Raw genomic sequence first — 23498 nt, 5'->3', positions numbered from 1 at the left:
CATACGCACCAGACTCGGTCCCGTAACATAGACCCTATGGAGTATCTTGAGCTGGACGAAGCGAAGGCGAGCCGGTATGGCCACCTCTTTCGGGGAGGCAACCGCAGACACCCAGTCCTCGTCATCCAGCTCCAATCCATCAGCTCCCCACGCATCACAAAGGCCAGTCAGCAGTCCCGAGCGATCATTGATGAGTTTTTTATAAATTAATGAAATCGTGCCGTCCGGTACATGCCCGTCTAGCACTCTATCTTCCAGAGGGGAGTACTCCGGGATGGAGGCAACGTCCGGGAATACGGAGCACAACGCTTGACGGATCTGCATATATCGAAAGTACTCCCTGTCCTGCAACTGGAATTCCGTCTGCAGCACATCGAACCTTTTGAATCCCCCCCCCTCGTCCAGAGATCGCCCACCCTGCTGATGCCTATCATGTCCCACTTCTCAAAACCCTTCGAGGTCCACAGGGAGCCCAGCCGCTCAGATGCGTATAGTGGCGTCGCCCGGGTCAAACGATCCTTCCACCCCATCGCCAAGTTAGCCGCATGCCACACTCGCACCATGACCCCCGTGGGGCCTGTCAGACGTGCGTCGAGCGAGCTAGAATAAAGCGCCCGATTATAGTTGCCGCCCGGCAGTAACATTTTATCCATCTCAAAGGCCGGGTTTAGAGCGGGCCCGTAAAGGCCGTGATTTATCGCAGCCAGCTGGGAGGCCCAGTAATATCGCTTGATGTCTGGGAGGGCAACCCCCCCGTCGTACCACGGGAGCGTCAGCTTCGCCAGGGCGATACGAGGTCTACCCTCCCAGAACAGGCGGCGCTGCAAACTCTCCACTTCGCGAAAGTAGCGCGCCGGGACAACGTCCATTGTGTTCTGTAAGGCGTACAGGAAACGTGGCAGCGACATCATCTTAAACAATGCCGCCCGGCCGAGCGGCGAGAGCGGCAAGCGCCTCCAACGCGCGACATCATCCTTCAGGCGCTGGAGGGGGGGAAGCAAGTTCTGTTTATACCGGGTCTCCGCGTCCAGGGTAATGAAGATACCCAGGTACCTAAATCCCCGTGGAGCAATCTGGATAGGACAACCCCGCGGAAGGATAGGAGCCTCCCCAGAGAGGACATACACACAAGATTTAGCCCAATTGATGACTAGGCCGGAGTTGAGGCCAAATGAGTGCAATACATCAACCAGTACTATCAACGATTTACGCGGGGAAGCCAGGTACAAAAGAAAATCATCAGCGTAAAGAGATACGCGGTCCTCATACTCGGGGGTCCATCGGAGACCACGGATAGAAGGATGCCACCGCAGCCACTCCGCCAGGGGCTCCAAGGCAAGCGCGAAGAGGAGCGGCGATAACGGGCAGCCCTGCCGCGTGCCCCTGCCCAGCTCAAACGGCGCCAACACTCTACCGTTCACAGCCACCTGCGCCAGCGGTCCGGAATACAACAATTTCACCCAACCGATGAATCCCGGGCCAAACCCAAACTTCGCCAGCGTCGCCCAAATATATGGCCACTCAAGTGTGTCAAACGCCATAGTGGCGTCCAGGGACGCCAAAATGGCCAGCTCCCGTATGAACGGGACACGCGCGAGCACCCCATGCAAGCGCCGCAGGTTGAGCGCAGTGTTGCGATGAGGGATAAAACCGAACTGATCCTGGTGAATCAGATCGCACACCACGCCAACCAGCCGATTGGCCAACACCCTGGCGAGAATTTTGGGTTCCGCATTCAACAGCGAAATGGGCCTGTAGGACGTGACCCGGTCCCGCGGCCTCCCCTCCTTGTGAATAACCACGATAGTAGCCAGACGCTGGTCTAGCGGGAGGGAACCCGCCGAACGGGCCGCGAGGAACATAGCACGGAGATGCGGCGCCAGCGTATCCGGTCGCAGCTTGTACAATTCGATAGGAAGACCATTAGGACCCATGGCCTTGCCGGAAGCGACCGAACGTATGGCGAGGGCAATTTCCTCAGATGTTGGGGCGGCGTCCAACGACACTCTGTCCTCCTCCGAAAGGGAAGGCAGCGCGATATCCCTGAGCAGGGCATAGGAATCCTCTTCCGAGCGGGAGGACACCGGGGAATACACCCCACGGAAATATTCAGCGAAGCAATCAACAATTTCTCCCGGTTCAGTGACACACACACCATCCAGTTTCTCAATCGACGGGACAACTCGACTCGCTCTCTCCTTTTTATCCAGCCACGCAATCAATTTCCCAGCCTTATCACCCACATCATACAGTCTCCCCTGTTGCTCTCTACTGAGGCCCCTGGCCGCCTCCGTGACGAGGGCCTTATAGGCCGCCTGCTTGAGTCGGAGAACATGTAGTTTGTCATCCGTCACCCCACATTCTAGGTCACCCTCCAACTCGGTTATCTCAGTTTCAACACGGGTCACCTCCTCCCGCTCGCGCTTCCGGGAATGGGAAATAAGGGACAGGGCCTCCCCCCGGAGTACCGTCTTGAAAGCCTCCACCAGAGAGACCGCCGATGACACTGACCCCACATTATCGTCAAAATATCGCTTAAGGGATTAAACCAACTCTGCGCGAATGGTGGGGTCACGCAGGTACCAGGGATTAATCGGGACCACCCTACCCTCCCCCCTCGGGAGAATGTCGAAGTGCAACAGGAGCGGGGAGTGGTCTGAAATACCCCGCGCCAAATGGCGCACCTCCCCGATCCTCCCCGCAAGCGCCGCCGGCACCAGGACATAATCTAGCCTTGAGAGACTGCCATGGGCCCCGGAATGAAAGGTGTACTGTTTCTGCGTAGGGTGTTTCAAACGCCAACAATCCACCAGCCCCAAAGTATCCAAGAGGCCAAATAACCACGCTTGGGCACGGGGGAGATCCCTGGGGGGGTGACGGTCCTCAGTTCCGGAAACCACCGCGTTGAGATCCCCCCCAACCACTAGAATCCCCTCCGGAAGGCCAAGGAGGAGGCGCCCCAGATCCGCAAAAGTAGTCGTTTGCAACCCTGGCGGGACATAGACAGAAACAAAAACAATCATTCTGCCCTCCATTCTACCCACCAGAACCGTGTAACGTCCCCTGTCATCATGGAGCACCTCATCAACTTCCAATGGGAGCGAGGTTTTAGCCATGATGCCCACACCCCTGGAACCAGACGTGAAGCCCGAATGGGCCAGAAGGCGGTAGCCCCGTCGATTCATAGCACGAAAGGAGTTGCCAATGAGGTGCGTCTCCTGCAGAAAAACTATATCAGGTGAAATTTGTTTCAGGAACTGCAGGACCACACCCCGTTTTATCCTGTCCCCCAGTCCATTAACATTCCAGGACAAAAGACTCAGTCCCCTACCCCCCATCATAGCCGAAAGCGATCAATCGTCCCCCCGAGAGCACTTTAGGAATAGCACAACAATACTTTTGCCTTGTGGTACAAATGAACAATACCCCACCCCAACCCAACCGCCCCAACAAAACTCCCCCCTCCCTGCACCCCTGCATGAGCCCAGACAGCCCCCCCAACTTGCAGTGTGCCTGTCGCCCCTATATAATTGGAACTAGCTAGACCCCCTAGAGGAGGAAAGAGTACCCCCTCAAGACCCCGCACAGCCTCCAAAGGAGGGGAGACGAGTACAACAAACAAAAGACCCTAAGCTTGGCCGAAAGTGGCCGCGTCATCCGGAGTGAGCCCCGGCATCAGTACCTCAGACCCGGTCCGGTGGGCAATCTCCTCCCGCAGCCCCCCCCCCCCCGCCATCCCGATCATGACCCCCAGACTAAGTGTCCAGCCAGTCCCCGGCCATTTCAGGACGGTCAAAAAAATGAGTGCGACCATCCACCTCCACCCGCAGCCTGGCCGGGAAGAGCATGGCGTATTTTAAGTTCATGCCTCGAAGGCGCCGCTTGACGCCCAGAAAACGGGAAACGGGTACCACCTCGGCACAGGCTCACCGACACAGTCCCCTCAACCGATGCAGGATGAAGACAGGATAAACGTAGGAGGTTGCGGAGGTCCTCGGGAGCCTCGCACCTACGCGGCCATCTTGGTTGCGCGCTAGGCTCCTCCCCCGTGAATTCCTTTTTTGTTAAATGTTTTTGCCTCGCGACGTGGGGAAGAGGTTTTCCCCAACCTCTTGAGTCATTTTTTTTCTTCAATGTAATGAGGATCGCGCGCTGACAACATTACATTGAAACTGAAATGAGCCAATTGGCTGCTTCAGTGCTCATGGGGCTATCGCAGCCCCCGAGCACCGAAACACACGGGGAAGGTATTATTAGAAAGGGGATAATATCCCCTCTCCATTGGTACCCCTCCCTGGTGGATCCTTGCTTGGGGATCGCTGCAGGAGGGGGAACCCCAAGCAGGGATCCACCATTAGACACCAGTGAGGGGGGAGCGGCCCCTTGGGAAAGGGTCTTTACCCCTCCCATATATAAATGGGCATATTCAGTCGAAAGCAAACTAGACACCAGGGATTATTTTTTTCATAGTTATGGGAGCCAAACAGAAATGGGACACTTTTTGCCCCCCAGGGGGGCAGATGGGGGTTATTACCCCCGATCTGCCAGTCTAGGCACCAGGGATTTATTTTAATACATAGGGGTGGGGGCTGCCCATAATGGACATTTCAATGCCCCCACTCACCCAAAATTTGCCACAGTCTTTAATCCAAGACAAAAATGTGAGGAAAATTTTGGGATTTTGTTTTATTTTAGCTAAGTTTGATTTTTGCAGGGGATTCTGGGTCAGAAAACGTTGGGGGATCCACGCAAGCTACACCTCCCTGGACTCCACCAGGTGTACAGTTTTCAGAAATGTCTGGGATTTGTAGGTTTCCCTAGATGGCCTCTGAGCCTGGGTTTAACAATGCAGGTGACTCCCTTGCAAAACAAGGTCTTTTTGTAATCGATAATTTTGAAGTCTTCACAGTACGTTTTGGGGCTGTTTCCTGTCATGGGCACTAGGCCTAAGCACACAAGTGAGGAATCATTTTTAACAGGAGTCTTTGCGGAATGCTGGGTTGGTGGAAGTTTATGGCCACCCTTAGATTCCAAAACTTTCCATCACAGAAATGTGAGGAAAATGTGTTTTATTTGACAAAGTTTGAGGTTAGCAAGGGATTTCGGGTAACAGAACCTGGTAAGACGCACACAATTCAATGAATCCGGGATTGCCCTGGATGCCTAGTTTTAAAAAATGTATAGGTTTGCAAGGTTTCCTTAGGTGCCGGCAGAGCTAGGGTCCAAAATCCAGAGCTAGTCACATTGTGAAAAAAGGATCCGTTTTCACTGGAAAAATGTGTCCACATTGCGCTTTGGACCGTTTCCTGTCATGGTACTAGGCCTACCCATACAAGTGACGTAAAAATGTTATCGGGAGACTTAGGCAAACGTAGAATAGTAGAGCAGGTGTTATTACCAATTCACTTCCTATGCATTTCTGCCTTCCAAATGTAAGACAATGTGTAAAAAAAGATGTCATTTTGAAGAATGTCCTCTAATTCACATGCTTGTATAAGTACCCACAGTTTCGGAGATGTGCAAATATCCACTGCTTTTAAACTCTATATTTTGTTCCCATTTTGGAAATGTATGTTTCCTTGATACCTATTTTTTATATTTTATCAAATGAATTGCTATATACCTGGTACACAATGAAAAACCATTGCAAGACGCGGCTCAGTTATTGGCTCTGGGTTCCTTGGGTTCTTGGTGAACCTGCAAGTCCTGAATATCCCCACAACCAAAAGTGCCCAGCGGACGTAACGTTATATTGCTTTTAAAAATCTGCCATACTTCGAAGAAGTTACTGATGAAAATGTGGGCACAAATGGCTGTTTTTCAATATTTTCAGTATTTCAATATCTTTAATTTTCAACTGTTTCTATAAAACAAATTTGAAGGATCTACACAAATGACCCCTTTCTGAATTTATAATTTTGTCTACTTTTCAGAAATATATCGTTTTCCAGGATCCATTATTGCTTTTACACCCAATTCGACCACTAACTGGAAGGAGTTTGAATGCACAAAAATAGGCAAAATAGGCAATGTCCCAGTAAAATGTCAAAACTGTGTAGAAAATGTTGGTTTTCTGACAAAAGTCTGCCTGTTCCTGAAATCTTTATTTTTTTTATCGTAGCCTCAGATACCTAGTTAATCAGTAAGATATTCCAGTTCAAACCCTGAAGTTGAAGATGACTGAACACACCATATCAACTTTAGGACTTTAACTTCAACGGAGATGTAAAGTCCAACAAGCTACATTCTGAAAACCTCTAACTGATTTAGCACTCCCAATGAGGGACAAAAAGTATTCTTATATATGGTGTGCCAGACATTGCAGGATGTTTCTTACATTTATAACAGAAGCTAGAGTTACTTCTGAAAAAGCGCTTGGTGATATAGCACCCCACAGAGAGAGAGAAATATTTATACTGTTTCACAACCCAAGGTATGTCATGGTATTGCTTGTTTGCTGTGTCTTTCACTGCATTGTGATGTAATCTCTTTTCAGACACTCCTTTTTTTTTTTTCTCCTATGAAACACTGCACTAACCCTGCTGTGGGGCATTCCACCCTATGGGCCCTATAACTGGTTTTACGGTGTGAAAGCTGGGCCGCCCTGCTGCCGCGCCGCCTAACCCGTGTTGAGACCGCCTGCCCTATTATGAATTTTTATGTAATTAACAGGCTTTTCCTTTGGCATTCCCATGATTCCCATGATGGTGCCTATAAAGTAGGCACCGCAATCGGAACATCAAAAGAAATTCCAGCATGGCATTGGCTGTGCTGAAACTTCTGTGCATGCACACAGAGGTCACATGTTACTCCGCCTGTGTGTATCCACAAGGCGGAATGCACAATGGGCCCCTATAAGGCCCCCTTTCTTTCCTCACCTCCACTGTTTTCATGGAGGAAAGACCACCATGAAAATAGTGGCGGGGATGAAAGTCTTCATATGCTTGGCGGGACCGCTGCCGTCCCGCTAGGTATATATGTGCCTCTGGACCGCAGCACAACCGCCAGGTGGTCCCTAACAAAGTCGGTGGTCTCAAGGCAGCACAACCACTAGGGTCATAATGGGGCGATCGCAAGACCGCCACTGCTGTGCCACCACAAGTCTGGCAGTCCTTGGACCGCCAGACTCGTAATAGGACCCCATGTGTTGTATAGGGTACTCTACTGCAGTAATAAACCACATTCTTTGGTGTAAATACTGTAAAGAAAATGTCATCACTTGAGAAATAATTGTTGTTTTTTGTTTTCAGTTAGATCTTTGTCCACCATGGTGAATCGAATAGAACTGCTGTCAAAGCAAAAAGGGTAAATTTCATTAATTTTTTATATCGCTGGGTGATAAAGACAGATAATTTTACATTTTTTGGAGGGTAGGGTTTATACAGTAGATGTACATCTTATAACTGGGTACTAACCATTTGGTTGCGTTTCCTGTGATGAACCAGCACCCAGTTATCCCTTGTCCCTGTGACGGGTCCACAAAACAAAGCACTTTGCACTTTCTATTTTTATGTGATCTTTTTCTGCCTTTAAGGATTGTCTATCTCAAACCCTTGTTTACAAAGTATGAAACAAATACCATCAATGCTGCTTTGACCCTACTTTTTGCATGCAATGACCCTGATGTATGTTTTTATACTGCTACATTTATTTTAAGTGCAATTAAGTTAAGAAAGAGTATGCTGTTCTAACGTGCACCTTTATCCTTCATTAAGTTAGGGCCAGTTCTATTGCTCCTGTACTTTGCACTCTAGCATTTGCATTTTGCACTTTAGCTTTAGTACTTTTTAAGCCTTTGCGAGTTGATCCTTCGCTATCAAAATCAGGTTACGCTGCTATAAGTCCACTGTTTACATCTGGAGTTTTGCTTTAACTTATGCATTATACACCGGACATTGAAAAGCCCCGATGGTTCCCCTTAATGTAAATATGCCATGCTATTCTGTGCTTACTGTTTATTTTAAGAGAAGCTAACCACAGTCTGTCGGATACTGTAAAATGATAACTGTATGTGTTTTTAATATTGTATGTGGATCTGTATCATGGTATTTTAGTATGTCATGTGCTATATATTGTGCTTTTATGGTTGTATGTCCCAACCGAATAAAGCTTATTTTGAATTTTGAGTACTTAAGGAAATACAGAGCTAGTGACTATGGGGTCACATCTCTACAAATCACTAAGAGGACATAAGAGACCTGCCATTAGGAATATCAAAATACCGCCATCACTGCCAAAGATTAGACAAACACAACGAGGCACAAATAATTATTAACATCTATTCTGAACAGTGGACCCCAAATGACCACCCCAATAGGGAATCTCCATCACAATCCTTTTGCACTTAAGAGAATAAATGATACCATTCTGATAACTAAGTTGAGGCACTTAAAAGTCAGACTCTTGTGTAGGTATGTGCCAACTTGCCAAACCAAATCCTCGTCTGTGTAATTTACACTTGCGGGCCTGACGACATTTCGCTAGTACTTCACTCAAAAACTCAAGCACCTGATGCTAAGCTGGTTGATCTGGTTGCACATGAGCTACTCTACAAGTATTTCTTACCAGATCAATACACGATTAAACCTATGGTCTCAAGTTGCGATATACCATAATTCAAATATTATTCAAAATCCTATCCAGGGTGTGTGAGCGGGTAGGTACCACTGGAGACCGTTGTTTTGCTTCAAGGGATTTTATTGGTTTATGTACACGTCGTCGTACAGGCGGTGGTCGGTAATAGGGTAAGGGAATGTCTTCTTCTGTGTCTCGGGGTTCCTTCCTTCGGGGTGGCCTCCTCCTTCCAGGTAGTCTTCCAGTTTGAGCTGTCTAGTTCCGGATGGTGATGTGGTGCCGATACTCCCCGGAAAGAGAAAAAAGAAAGGGTTCCCGTGTCAGTGACCTGTTATCGTTCCGCAAACTGTAAGCGGGAAGGGGGTGAGGGATCACTCAGTGCTGTACAAATGAAACTCTTGGTGAGGGGTGGTGCTCGGGAGGGGGTATTACCGGGATATCCCAAGGTTATCACGTCTCTGAGGTTCCCTTATGCTATCACGAGCGGTGCCCCTTACTCCCCGCCCAGCCCGTGAAGCGCTCTCGAACCTGAGAGAACCACGCTCCTCCAGGAACGTGGCTGGGCGGCTCACGGGGTTGTTGGCCTCCTGGCTTCGATGTCTCGCCTTCTCCTCGAAAACCCGTCCGCTTCTTTTCTTCTTTCCGACCGCCTTCCTGCACTGCTGCTCCTTCCTCCGCTCTACTCTCGCCTTCTCGTCCTCCGGTGTCAACGCACAACTCGGTTAGTGCAGTTCCGGGTATTTCAGCCCATCCCTCTTCGTCGTCACTGGTAGGGGCTGGGTCGAGCGATAGGCCTTCCCACTTAAAGGAGCGGTGTTCATTTTTGTTGCCAGGTACCGATATCTGTAGTCCCGAGGAATTCCACTCCGGCTGCTGGCGGGAGAGAAGAGGGGAAAAGATATTGATCACCTTCATTGTTCTGAGGGGGTCCTCCTCGGTGGGTCTTGCTCCGTTACAGGGTATCTCTGCTCGTTCTTGACATTCTTGTACCTTTGGTAACCTTCTGCTTGATTGCCGAGCTATGGAGAGACAAACGGTCATGCAACTCTTCAAAACCTGCAAATACATTCATGTCTAGGTATGAGTCATTAAAGCTTTCAGCCTCCTAATTTCACTTAAAATACTTTTAGGTTAAATATCAATGTAAATGAATTGTACATATGTATTTAAATATACTTATTTAAAATGTAGAACCAAAAATTACTAGAAACTAAACTTAATTTTGAATGAAATCTTCAATGATTTAAATTCATATTAAATAAAAATTATTTTTCTGGAATTTCAATCAACAAATAAATTCTCACCTGAAGTAAAAACAGATTTTTATCAGGCATTATTAATTATCGAGTTATGTATAGAACTAATTAAATGCAGTTTCTATTTTTTCTTATTACATTAATTTATACATTGAAAAAAGGTGTTGGAATATTTTATGATTAAAGAATATTTTTAGACGTGTTCATTAAATTACATTTATTTTACATTTGAACATTTTTAAATAATTACATTTAACATTTGTTCCTAATTGGTTTATTTTAAGTCCCTGTCCCCATTATTTTCTGTGGGAGGGTGATGTAGTATCCATGATTTTCCGTGTGTGTTGCTGGAGTTACTACTGTTTCTTTTTGTCAGGAGGCGGAGACGTGGAAGACTACACTTTTGAGTTACTTTACTCCCTGATTTAGTGAATAGTCAAAAATGGTAAAGTTACTCAAAGGTGTAAGAGAAAATTACATGTGTAAATGATTCACAAGTGCAACTTACCTTTGTGATGGGTCCCAACATAGTTCAAGTGCCTTAAAATGTTAAAGGAAGTTGCTTCCGTTTTATGCCTTCATTGTTAGCTCTGCTAGTGTTGTATTGCTACGTTATTTTTCCAGGTCATTTACAGTAAATGTAGCACATACTTCCATGTAATTATTTTTCATAGTTAAGTCTGCAGCAACGGTTGGTAGGTGGTGGATTCCATTTGGCCCATTATGTTAAGCTGGCTGGCTGAAGTCTGCCAGCCACCTAGAAGTTACGCTGCTATAGAATCCAAATGACTGATAAATGGGTTTACCAGGTAGCTTATTATAACTAAAGACAAAAACATTGTCTTCATCTCCATCCAGTGGCTACTTTTAGGAAATTTACAGGAGATTGACATTTTCAGGTGCTAAGATACTGGATGGTCTACTAGAAGAGGTGGCAATTGCCACCTTTTTAGTACAGGTACTAAGTGGTGGCAAAGGATTTACTCCCCGTTTTAGTGGTTCTCCGATATTTCACTCAGGAGGCCAAACCAGGAGACCTGGAAAACAATGTCTTTCCTATAACTAATGCCACAGAATGTAATCGCAAGACACAGCTAGAAGATGTATTTTTTTTCCACTAACTGTACAGACAAATATTTACCCACAGTGTTGCCCAAGTAGTTGATCAGTGGTCTAGATGTTGCTGTAAAAAAGTTGATGTTAGAAATCCTCCCCTTTTTCACTTTTCACAATCAGTGCTGACTTTGTTGAATAAGTGCCCAATGTAGTGCATTTTGGAACGGCGGATATCTAAGGTTTCCCTAGTATTCAGTTCGTAGTCGTGTTAGAGGTCACCAAAAGGTATCGCCTTCCTCCCTACCCACATATCTCTGACTTTGGAAAGTCCTATTGAGTCCCACTTGTCAAACCCTGGGTGTTTTGCCAATGTCCCCAACCGGTCTGTTTCCAGCAAAGTGGTGACTTGTGTGATCCTGGTTTTCCACTCCAGAACTGTCGTAGCCGTATGCCATAAGGTAACTGTGGTGGAGGTTGGGGTGTGATGTGATGTGTTCTGTGTGCCCCCATAAATTGCTCTACGGTAATTGCCAGGGGTCATATTGTACCTGTCCATCCTATAGGCTGGATCTATTATGGGCTGGTGCAACCAGTGATTGGTAACCATTAGTTGATAGGCCCAATAGTAACTTTGAAGTACTGGCAGGGCTATTCCTTCATCATACCAGCTCTTCATTAGTTTAGTCAATGCTATACGAGGAGCACCACTGTTACAAAGTAATGAGTGCACTTCTGACTGAATTGAGTGGAAATTATGAGCTGAAACCAAATACGGTATGTTTTGCAAGGCATAAACAAAGCGGGGGGAAGTGCCATCATTGTATACAAGGCGACCCTACCAAACAGCATGAGGGGCAATGTCTTCCGATGTTTGAACACCTTAACGGAAATGACACAGGAGGAGCTAAATTGTGCTCCTAAAATGCAGCAGGGTCAGACGTATATCCCAAGGTATTGAAATCCCTCAGTAACGGTTCTAGCCGCACAATCTCTGGGCAAGGTGGGGCAGCTCCCACACAGGACATACAACATCGAGTTGTCCCAGTTAATAGTATATCCTGAGTACTTTTGGAAAAGAGTGAATATGTGCAATGTCCGGTGTATGGAGAAATAGGGTCTGGCAAAATAAAACAAGATATCATCGGCATAGAGGGAGATTATATCCTCCCACTCTATCGTCCAGTTCAGGCCTCTGATGAGGGGGTCACCCTCAATCCAGATTGCCAGGGACTCAAGGGCAAGTGCAAAAATTAAAGGAGAAAGTGGACAGCCCTGTCTGGTTCCTTTCTCCAGTATGAACGTTTTCAATCTCTTGCCATTTACTATGACTCGGGCCAGAGGTTCTGAGTAAAGGAGCCGTACCCAGGATGGAAATCTCTTTCCAAACCCAAATCATTTGAACACGGCAAATAAAAACGGCCATTCGATCATGTCAAATGCCATCTTAGCATCCAGAGACATGATCACTACGTCTTCCCTAATCGGCGCCACCCTACCCATGACACCGTGAAGGTGTTGTAAGTTAAGGGCGGTGTTCCTGCCAGGCATAAAACCAGGTTGATCTGGGTGGATCAGCTTGCATAGCAGGGGAGACTTGTGTCTCGCCAAAATCTTAGCGAGTATTTCGACTTCCAGGTCTAGGAGGGAAATGGGCCTATACGAGCCGCAGCACTCTAGGGGGGTTCCTGCTTTTAATATAACTACAATATTGGCTATTCTCTGTGTCCTGGGCAGGATACCTGTAGTCACACATTCGTCGTATATTCTTATAAGATATGGGCCAATGGTGGATGCATTTGCTTTATAAAGGTCAATTGGGAGGCCACTAGGACCCACGGTCTTTCCAGACTGAAGCGCCCCGACTGCTTTGACTACCTCCTCAGTGGTTAAAATAGAGTCTAGATCCTCGACGTCTTGTGGCTCAAGAACCAGTCATTTAATGGTGGTCAGAAGTTCCTGTGCTTCTACATACGTGGAGGCCCCTGTGGATGCATAAATCTGTTTAAAATTGTCAGCGAATGCCTCTGCGATCTCGGCACTATTATGTAGCCACGTGTTATCTTGGCCCTTGATCGCAGACACCCATGTATTAACCTTTTAGTGCCTGTCTAGCCAGGCTAATAATTTGCTCGCCTTATCACCAACATCATATATGGAGTGTTGGGTTGCGCTGTGCTGGACTTTAGCTGTGTCCTCGGCGATATCTTGTTATGCATTTTGCTTCATAAGCAGCCTGTGTTTAGTATCTGGAGCGTTTGTTACGAAATCCCACTCCAATTGGCTAATCTCGTCCTCCAGCAGTTGCTTTCTTTTTCATTTGTGTCCAGGGATCGCTGAAATCCCCCTCCATGCATCACCCTCTTGTATGCCTCCCACAGCACTGTATCTAAATCTACTGATCCGTCGTTATCCTTGAAATAGTCAGTGGTCTCCTTTGTAAGTTTCTCCTTGATTGCCGGCACCATGAGATACCAGGGGTTAAGAGCCATCTCATAGCGTGCAATGGGGGGAGAACCCCCATAACTCGTCACTTGCGGAGAATGATCCGAGATTCCCCTCGGAAGATGGATAACCTGTCCAAACATGGGGAGGTGATCTGCCTTGCAGAGAATTCAGTCGATCCTGGATAGACTCCAGTGTACCCCTGAGAGAAAGGTATCCTGCAGGGAAGAGGGATAATGTACTCTCCAAATATCTATCAGACCCATGGCCCTCAAGAAGTCAGCCAATAACTGACCCGAGGTGTCACCCTGCCTGGGTGGTTTTCTATCCACTTCCCCATTAAGAGCAGCATTACAGTCTTTCCCTCCCCTCCCCAATAGCAAGTCGCACTTGGTAGATTCAATAGGTGCATGCCGAAGTCAGCCATTGTCATTAAGTGAAGTCTGGGTGGCACATAGAGTGACGTTTTGTTGAGAAATCTGCCTCCCAACAACTGGACACAGTCACAAATTTACCCAGTGCATCTTGTGTAACTGTCTGAATGTGGATGGGAAATGAGTCACGCAGGAGAACACCCACACCCCTTGATCCCCTGGCATAGCCCGCATGTGCCACCAATTTATAACCACATCTATTATGAGCGCAGTATGTGGTCCCTTGTATACGGGTTTCCTGTAGCAGGACCACATCCTGGGCCTGCGCTTCAGATATTGTAGGACAGTTCCTCGTTTGATTTTACCTCCCAATCCGTTTACATTCCACAAGAGTATTTTAAAGTGGCTCAATGGTAGAGCCTCCCCAGAGTTACGATACATTTGGATTTTGTGGATATGGATATATGTGACCGAGGGTGGTGTAGTGTAAATGCAACACCATTCAATCAGGTTCCCATACCTTATCAAGGGACCAGTAGCGACACCGCGAACCACATCCATAACATTCGTCCATGAGCGTGATTATGTAGTCCCCATGCACTGCAAAAACGTTGCTCAATACTGCACACTAAAGTGAAAACTTTTCTATAACATGAAGGCATGCAAACTTATTCATTTTAGGGATGTGGGGTCATATAATGTGTGCAGGGGTAAAAATTGATTTTTCTTCTATTAAGCTGGCATTGTGATGTGTATTAGTGAATTTGATGCTTCAATAGACCTTGGATGCCCATGGGGAAGACGTTTTTTCTTCCTGGATAGTCGATTACCGGCCACAGCAGCTTGGGATTTCTCACTTATGCTTTGTATCTGGAATTCATTTTATTGTGTTTTTTTTTCTCTGGTGCAGAATTTTACAAGAAAATATAATCTTTGAAAAAATTCAAGTTTTTCTGATAAGTAAATTAGGTTGAACTTGTTCTATATGCTCAGATCCACCAGGGTACATGGAATTATCTCACTCATAGATTGGATTTCCTGAGTAATTAAAGATGACCCGGTGCAGAGGCTAACTCATTTCATTTTTAAGTATTTCTGGCACACCAGGCCCACCCACATGGAAAGATATTGCTCATTCGCGAGTAGGGATGCGTATGAATCGGGCTAAAACGTATCAAGGCCTCAAATAATGAAATCTGGCATTTAGCGAAATTATAAAATAATTTGTATCTCTAAATCTCAAAAAAATGCTTCAGGCACTGGAGAACTCGTTGCTTAAAGCACAAGACATTTATCTTCTCTCTTCAAACCATCAGGTCTCTGGTATGTTTTATAAATATTACACACTAAAATACCAAGGTTTTTGGGAGAGGCCAATACCTTTTTTTCTGTGACCTCCTCAGTCTCTTCCAGCAAACAAGTGGAGATTCCACATTGTGTCTGAGTTGGTTGAAGATTGAGGCTTGATTAACTTTCTTTATGATGTAAAAAGATTTTTCCAATGCAAATTGGATCTGAGGAAGCATATCAATTGTATGGTCTTTGTGTGACCAATTGAGGATGTGAAAGCTCGGAACGTCTACGGAGTTGCTATTTCCATATTTGCATTAAATAGCCCAAAGCTCTTTCTGATAAGTTCAATTAAATGCTAGGCAAGCTGGGTTGCCATTTAACTCCTCTGTTTCACCCACTGTAGATGTATTCTTTAGGTTGCATTAGATCACCTCGCACTAACTGCGACTGATCTGTTGACATCATACCTGAACATCCTCTACCGTGTTTTTTCTCCCACTTTCAACCATTCGTGATCTGAACAGTTTGTTTAATTGAAATTGCCCACTTATAAGGCATTTCTCCTTCCCAACCCCAGTAGTTGGATTCATGATATCTCTTTTAATTAAATGAGCATTGGGCTTAAGTCTGCATTAAGAAGTTGTGTTTGAGTCAAACCTCAATTTAAAGATGGGATTCCAATACCTTCTCACGCTTCTTCCTACGTAACCTCTCGACATATGCCAGTTCTTTTGATTGTTTTGTTGCTTTAGGAGAATCCATTATTGACTCCTTTAAATTTCGGAGACCATTGACGTTCCATGATAATATTTTGATATTTCTAATAATGGGTATGCATTGCTAATGGACAACAACCAGGTGAATCGCTCTATCTTATGGCGGGAGAAGGAACTATTCTTGTATCACACAGGAGAGAGACGTGTGGCAGTACAGACCTTTTGCAAGCTTTCCGCCCCTGAAAGGGTCGACTAAATCATCCCATCACCTGAGAATAGATGTAGCTTGGTGAACAGTGCTTAATTTGAGCCGGTGTTTGGCAGGGGGGGGGGGGCGGCAACGACAATTATTTTTGGGGAGCGGCACTTACTTTTTCGGCTCAGGCATTTACCTCAAGCAACAGAGGGAAAAACGCAGAAAGAACGAGGGAGACAAATGTAGAAAATCCGCTACATAAGGTGCAAGCAGGAGCCAACAAGCGAGAGAGCAAGGAGCTGTGAGTGTCTGGTAGTGAATTAGAGGCATGAGGTGGATTTAAAACACAACAGAAATAATCTAACAGGATTCCCAGATTGGCCGCAGTAGGTGGTATACATGTATGCATCTCAAACAGTGCCGAATAGCGAATGAATACACAAACAGTGGTCATAGACAATAACAGATGTAGCATTTTAAACGGTGCCGCTGGAAGGGAACTGAGCCTGTTATATAGAACCTGTTATGGTTTGAGTTGTCCCTATACCGTTATCGCCCGCCACCCTACACCACGAGACCAGGAGCAGCAGTATACCATAGCGCTAACACACACTATGAACTGTGGAACCAGGGAAGAAACACGGGCGTATTCACAACCATAGTTGTACAGTATATGCATACAAAGCCTTTTACATTTTGTAAGCGCCCGTTTAGGGTGACCAACCGTCCGTAAATTTCACGGACAGTCCGTAATTTCGGCCGTCTGTCCGTTGTCCGTGAAGGATTCTTTAACGGATGCCATTTGTCCGTAATTTGAACCGGGCACCGGTCGCACCACCCTAAAGCCGGCACAGCTTCCACCCACCTCCCCTCTTGACTCCGATGCTGCTGAGGTCGGGTGTAACAGACTCCCATGCAGTACCAAAGCTCAGATACCAGCAGCATTGGAGAGGCACAGCGGGATGGCAACCCTCACACCTTCAGCCCTTGATGAGCTGTTAAGAGGTGCTTGAAGGTGACTGAGAGGGAGGGGCTGCAGCTTCAGGAGCAGGGGCATCTATTCAGATTCAAACAGCCCTGAATGCGTCATGTCGCTGCAATTTAGAGGGGCCTCACACATTCCCTTTCTGCCCAGGGCCCCAAACATCATAGAACCGGCCCTGATTACACGGGGGCAGCACGTGGTTCTCTTCACAGAGCTTAATTCCTGTTACTAAATTGTAAGCAAACCTCAGTTCTTCAAACATGCAGTCTATAATGTAATAAAATAAAGGAATGGCAAAATCGCACCCACACTGATTAACAAAGTATGGAGGACAATCCGTTAAATCAGTTCTCTTGGAGTATCCAGGCATGCCAACCCTCCCGATTCAGGCGGGAGACTACCGATTTCAAGGCTAGTCTCCCGCCTCCCGGTTCCTGCAAGCAAAAACCCGATTCCTCGGGGTTTCAGCAGACAGGGGGTTTGGTATTGTGTAACGTGCTAATTCTTCCAGCAATAGTCAGTGGCGATGCAGGGGCTCTAGAAGGGGTGAAAAACCAACAAAGCCCCATTAACAAGCAAATGGTCTTTTAAAGACCTGTGAAGTACTGGGGGCGGCTGTGTGTGTGCCTTGGCTGCCACACAAATGGGGGTGGGTGGTATATGCACTGCCAGCAACCTGCCAGGCCAGTGAGTGCAGAACACTTGCATCACCTTCTCTCTGCCTGCCATTGCGCTCCATGCTTCTGAAACGTAGGAAAAAAACGTGCATTTGCGTTTCAAATGTCCGATCCTGCAGCAGCACACTTCCAAGGCCCATACATGACAGTAACCCGATTCAAGGCCCCATTCTCCCGATTTTTTAAAAAGAATCTCCCACTTTGCTCTTCTGAAATGTTGGCATGTATGAGTATCTCCTTTTAAGAACTGTACATCACAGTGGGGGTGGCTAAACTAACATTTTAGAAAGAGAGCCTGTCGTCTCGTTGTCTGTTCCAGGAGGGGGTGAGGAGCCTTACCCCACCCTGGAAGAGACCAAGATGATACTAGAATACTGCTCCTGTGCCCCCCCCCCGCCTGTGATGGCTCCTGTCCTCCCCTGTGGTGAATCCTGTCTCCGCCCTGGGTGGCTCCCGTCCCAGTCGTGGAATGGCTCCTGCAGCGAGGGTGAAGTTCCTGATGGGCCTCTCCTCCAAAAAGGCTCAGCTCAAAATGAATATGAAAAGGTGAGCGAGTGAGTAAGTGAAGGGATGGTTGGATGGCTGGATGAATTACTGAAAGGGTGAATGGATGAATGAAAGATTGAATAGATGGATAATGATAGAGGATGTATGGATTGATGAGTGAGTGGAAGGATGGATGAGTGAAAAGGTGGTTGATGAGTGAGTGGGTGGATGGATGAGTGAAATGATGGATGGATTGATGAATTGATAAGTGCAAGGGTGAATGGATGGACGGATGAGTGAAAGGTTGGATGTAAGGATGGATGAGTGAGTGAAAGGATAAATGGATGAGAGAAAGGATGGATGAGTGATAGGGTCAATGGATGGATTCATGAGTGGATGAGTGGATGGGTGGGTGGGTGGATGGATGGATGGATGGAAGGAAGGAAGGATGGCTAAGTGAAAGGGTCGATGGAGAGAGAAAGGGAGGATGGATGGATGACTGAAAGGGTGGATGGGTGGAAGGATGAGTGACTGGGTGGATGGATGAGTAAGTGAAAGGATGGCTGGTTAGGTGAAAGGGTAAATGGCTGGATGGATGAGTGAATGGATGGATGGGTAGAAGAGTGGATGGATGAGTGAAAGGTTGAAGGGATGGATGAGTGAAATGATAGCTGGAAGGATACACGATGAATAGGTTTGCAAATGGTTGAATATGTTTGGATATGGCTGGGCTTACTTATATACTATTGCACGACCTCCTCTGATGTGTCTGTAAAACTTACCTATTGTCCTGAAGTTTTGTCCTGAATTTTGACCCTTTGTCCTGAATTTTGACACTCACCGTCCTGAATTTGCACCAATGCCAGTTGGTCACCCTACGCCTGTTTCAGTAATCAATGCTGTACCTATGATATGTACTGTATGTTCCATGACACATGCTACGTTTATGCAATGACATCTATGTATGGAAACTACCTGGTATAAGTTGAAAATTCAATAAAAACATATATATAAAAAAATAACAAATTAGGTGGATTTAAGACTATGCAGCCTTGGTATTTAGTGCACAGAATTCAATTGCACCAGCTGAATGCTTCTGAGCAGGGTTTTGAGCACCGGCACTTACAGTTTTACAAATGAGGCACCGCATGTTAAAGGAAGGAGGGTAGTTGCCCATCCGTCAGTTTCATTCTTGTGCTCTCACTTCGGGCAGATACTTATAGAAGCAGTCAGGTCAGAATAAATTGGCACTGGACATTAGACAGAAAAGCCTCTTTGTTGCCAGGTCATGTAGCACATGTCCCGTTTCTTAGACTATCGGTTTCCTACTATAAGCAGCAACTGAACTTGTACCATGCTTATTTCTGGTCAGAGAGGACTTTGCAGGGTGAAGGGTCATGGTACTCCAGTGTGATATGATATGGCAGCTTCAGCATTGTCACATCACTGGTGACACGATGAGGCACCAGCTCGAATTCCCCTTTCTTCGTCCTTATTTCAGGACCAACTGATCCAATGATTTAGAGCATGGGTACTCATAAACTTTCTCTCGGGGCCAAATTTACAGTGTGGTTTGTGGCCGAGGGCCACACCGTTGGGGGCGGGGTCAGAGGGGGAGGGGCGGGGCTAAAGCAAAAAATAATTGTGACCATGAGGTTGAACAAAGGTCCCTGCAGCAGACACCTTTGTCCACTGAGCCACCAGACCCGGCATACACACATCTCTCTGTCTCTCTGTCACTCTGTCTCTCTCTCTGTCTCTCTCTCTGTCTGCCTCTCTGTCTGCCTCTCTGTCTGCCTCTCTGTCTGCCTCTCTGTCTGCCTCTCTGTCTGCCTCTCTGTCTGCCTCTCTGTCTGCCTCTCTGTCTCCCTCTCTGTCTCCCTCTCTGTCTCCCTCTCTGTCTCCCTCTCTGCCACCCTCTCTGCCACCCTCTCTGCCACCCTCTCTGCCACCCTCTCTGCCACCCTCTCTGCCACCCTCTCTGCCTCCCTCTCTGCCTCCCTCTCTGCCTCCCTCTCTGCCTCCCTCTCTGCCTCCCTCTCTGCCTCCCTCTCTGCCTCTGCCTCCCTCTGCCTCCCTCTGTCTGTCTCCCTCCCTCCCTCTCTGTCTCCCTTTATCTCCCTCTGTCTCCCTCCCTCTGTCTCCCTCCCTCCCTCTGCCTCCCTCCCTCTCTGCCTCCCTCTCTCTGCCTCCCTCTCTCTCCCTTTCTCTCCCTCCCTCCCTCCATCTGCCTCCCTCTCCCTTCCTCCTTCTGTGTTTCTCCCTCCGTTCCTCTGTCTCCCTCCCTCTGTCTCCCTCCCCTCCCTCCCCTCCCTCTGTCTCCCTCCCCTCCCTCTGTCTCCCTCCCCTCCCTCTGTCTCCCTCCCCTACCTCTGTCTCCCTCCCCTCCCTCTGTCTGTCTCCCTCCCCTCCCTCAGTCTGTCTCCCTCCCCTCCCTCTGTCTGTCTCCCTCCCCTCCCTCTGTCTGTCTCCCTCCCCTCCCTCTGTCTGTCTCCCTCCCTCTCTCTGTCTGCCTCCCTCCCTCTGTCTCCCTCCCTCTGTCTCCCTCCCTCTCTGCCTCCCTCTCTGCCTCCCTTTCTCTCCCTCTGCCTCCCTCCGTCTGTATCCCCCAGACTGCGCCTCTCTGTCTCCCTCCCTCTTCCTCCCTCTCCCTCCCTCTGTCTCTCTCTCCCTCCGTCTCCCTCTGTCACCCTCTGTCACCCTCTGTCACCCTCTGTCACCCTCTGTCACCCTCTGTCACCCTCTGTCACCCTCTGTCACCCTCTGTCTCCCTCTGTCTCCCTCTGTCACCCTCTGTCTCCCTCTGTCACCCTCTGTCACCCTCTGTCACCCTCTGTCACCCTCTGTCACCCTCTGTCACCCTCTGTCACCCTCTGTCACCCTCTGTCACCCTCTGTCACCCTCTGTCACCCTCTGTCACCCTCTGTCACCCTCTGTCTCCCTCTGTCTCCCTCCGTCACCCTCTGTCACCCTCCGTCACCCTCTGTCACCCTCTGTCACCCTCTGTCTCCCTCCGTCTCCCTCCGTCTCCCTCCGTCACCCTCTGTCACCCTCTGTCACCCTCTGTCACCCTCTGTCACCCTCTGTCACCCTCTGTCACCCTCTGTCACCCTCTGTCACCCTCTGTCACCCTCTGTCACCCTCTGTCACCCTCTGTCACCCTCTGTCACCCTCTGTCACCCTCTGTCACCCTCTGTCACCCTCTGTCACCCTCTGTCACCCTCCGTCTCCCTCCGTCTCCTTCTCCCTCCCTCTGTCTCTCTCTCCCTCCCTCTGTCTCTCTCTCCCTCCCTCTGTCACCCTCCGTCTCCCTCTGTCACCCTCCGTCTCCCTCCGTCTCCTTCTCCCTCCCTTTGTCTCTCTGCCTCCCTCCCTCTGACTCCCTCCCTCCCTCTGCCTCCCTCCATCGGTCTCCCCCAGACTGCGCCTCTGTCTCCCTCCCTCTGTCACCCTCTGTAAACCTCTGTCTCCCTCCCACTCCCTCTGTCTGCCTCTCCCTCCCTCTCCCTCCCTCTGTCTGGCTCTCTCCCTCCCTCTCCCTCCCTCTCCCTCCCTCCGTCTGTCTCTCTCCCTCTCCCTCCCTCCCTCTGTCTCCCTCCCTCTGTCTGCCTCTCCCTCCCTCTCCCTCCCTCTGTCTGCCTCTCCCTCCCTCTCCCTCCCTCTCCCTCCCTCTGTCTGGCTCTCTCCCTCCCTCTGTCTCTCTCCCTCCCTCTGGCTCTCTCCCTCCCTCTGTCTCTCTCCCTCCCTCTGTCTCTCTCCCTCCCTCCCTCTCCCTCCCTCCCTCTCCCTCCCTCCCTCTCCCTCCCTCCCTCTGTCTCCCTCCCTCTGTCTCCCTCCCTCTGTCTCCCTCCCTCTGTCTCCCTCCCTCTGTCTCCCTCCCTCTGTCTCCCTCCCTCTGTCTCCCTCCCTCTGTCTCCCTCCCTCTGTCTCCCTCCCTGCCTCCCTCACTCTCGCTCCCTCTCCCTCTGCCTCCCTCTGTCTGTCACCCTCTCCCTCTGCCTCCCTCTGTTTGTCACCCTCTCCCTCTGCCTCCCTCTGTTTGTCACCCTCTGTAAACCTCTGTCTCCCTCCCTCTCCGTCTCCCTCTCCCTCCCTCCCTCTCTGCCTCCCTCTCTGTCACCCTTTCTCTCCCTCCCTCTGTCTCTCTCTCCCTCCCTCTGTCTCTCTCTCCCTCCCTCTGTCTCTCTCTCCCTCCCTCTGTCTCTCTCTCTCCCTCCCTCTGTCTCTCTCTCCCTCCCTCTGTCTCTCTCTCTCCCTCCCTCTGTCTCTCTCCCTCCCTCTCCCTCCCTCTCCCTCCCTCTGCCTCCCTCCGCCTCCCTCCCTCTGCCTCCCTCCCTCTGCCTCCCTCCCTCTGCCTCCCTCCCTCTGCCTCCCTCTCTCTGTCTCCCTCACTGCCTCCCTCTCTCTGTCTCCCTCACTGCCTCCCTCTCTCTCCCTCCCTCTCCCTCTACCTCCCTCTGTCTGTCACCCTCTGTAAACCTCTGTCTCCCTCTCCCTCCCTCTCCCTCCCACTCCCTCCCTCCGTCTGTGTCTCTCCCTCCCTCTGTCTCCCTCCCTCCGTCTCCCTCCCTCCCTCTCTGCCTCCCTCTCCATCCCTCTGTCTCTCTCTCCCTCCCTCTGTCTCTCTCTCCCTCCCTCTGTCTCCCTCCCCCTGTCTCCCTCCCCCTGTCTCCCTCCCCCTGTCTCCCTCCCCCTGTCTCCCTCCCCCTGTCTCCCTCCCCCTGTCTCCCTCCCCCTGTCTCCCTCCCCCTGTCTCCCTCCCCCTGTCTCCCTCCCCCTGTCTCCCTCCCCCTGTCTCCCTCCCCCTGTCTCCCTCCCCCTGTCTCCCTCCCCCTGTCTCCCTCCCCCTGTCTCCCTCCCCCTGTCTCCCTCCCCCTGTCTCCCTCCCCCTGTCTGCCTCCCTCTCTCTCTCTGCCTCCCTCTCTCTCTCTGCCTCCCTCTCTCTCTCTGCCTCCCTCTCTCTCTCTGCCTCCCTCTCTCTCTCTGCCTCCCTCTCTCTCTCTGCCTCCCTCTCTCTCTCTGCCTCCCTCTCTCTCTCTGCCTCCCTCTCTCTCTCTGCCTCCCTCTCTCTCTCTGCCTCCCTCTCTCTCTTTGCCTCCCTCTCTCTCTTTGCCTCCCTCTCTCTCTCTGTCTTCCTCTCTCTCCCTCCCTCCCTCTGTCTCCCCCAGACTGCGCCTCTGTCTCCCTCCCTCTGTCACCCTCTGTAAACCTCTGTCTCACTCCCTCTGTCACCCTCTGTAAACCTCTGTCTCACTCTCCCTCCCTCTGTCTCACTCTCCCTCCCTCTGTCTCACTCTCCCTCCCTCTGTCTCACTCTCCCTCCCTCTGTCTCACTCTCCCTCCCTCTGTCTCACTCTCCCTCCCTCTGTCTCACACTCCCTTCCTCTGTCTCCCTCTGTCTCCCTCTGTCTCCCTCTGTCTCCCTCTGTCTCCCTCTGTCTCC

General features: G+C 49.3%; 1 protein-coding gene across 3 annotated transcripts in view; it reads left to right on the top strand.

The window, feature by feature from the left end:
* Positions 1-23498, top strand: part of MED1 (mediator complex subunit 1) — a 555355-nt gene that overhangs the window by 217923 nt on the left and 313934 nt on the right. For all 3 annotated transcript variants that reach the window (XM_085606628.1, XM_085606627.1, XM_085606629.1), the window contains one exon: positions 7251-7305. In XM_085606628.1, coding sequence (XP_085462754.1) covers positions 7251-7305 — 55 coding nt within the window. The remainder of the gene's footprint in view (positions 1-7250; positions 7306-23498) is intronic.

The sequence above is a fragment of the Triturus cristatus genome, chromosome 5_2 (assembly GCF_964204655.1).
Source record: "Triturus cristatus chromosome 5_2, aTriCri1.1, whole genome shotgun sequence".
NCBI lineage: Eukaryota > Metazoa > Chordata > Amphibia > Caudata > Salamandridae > Triturus > Triturus cristatus.
This window is presented reverse-complemented; position numbering and strand designations above follow the sequence as displayed.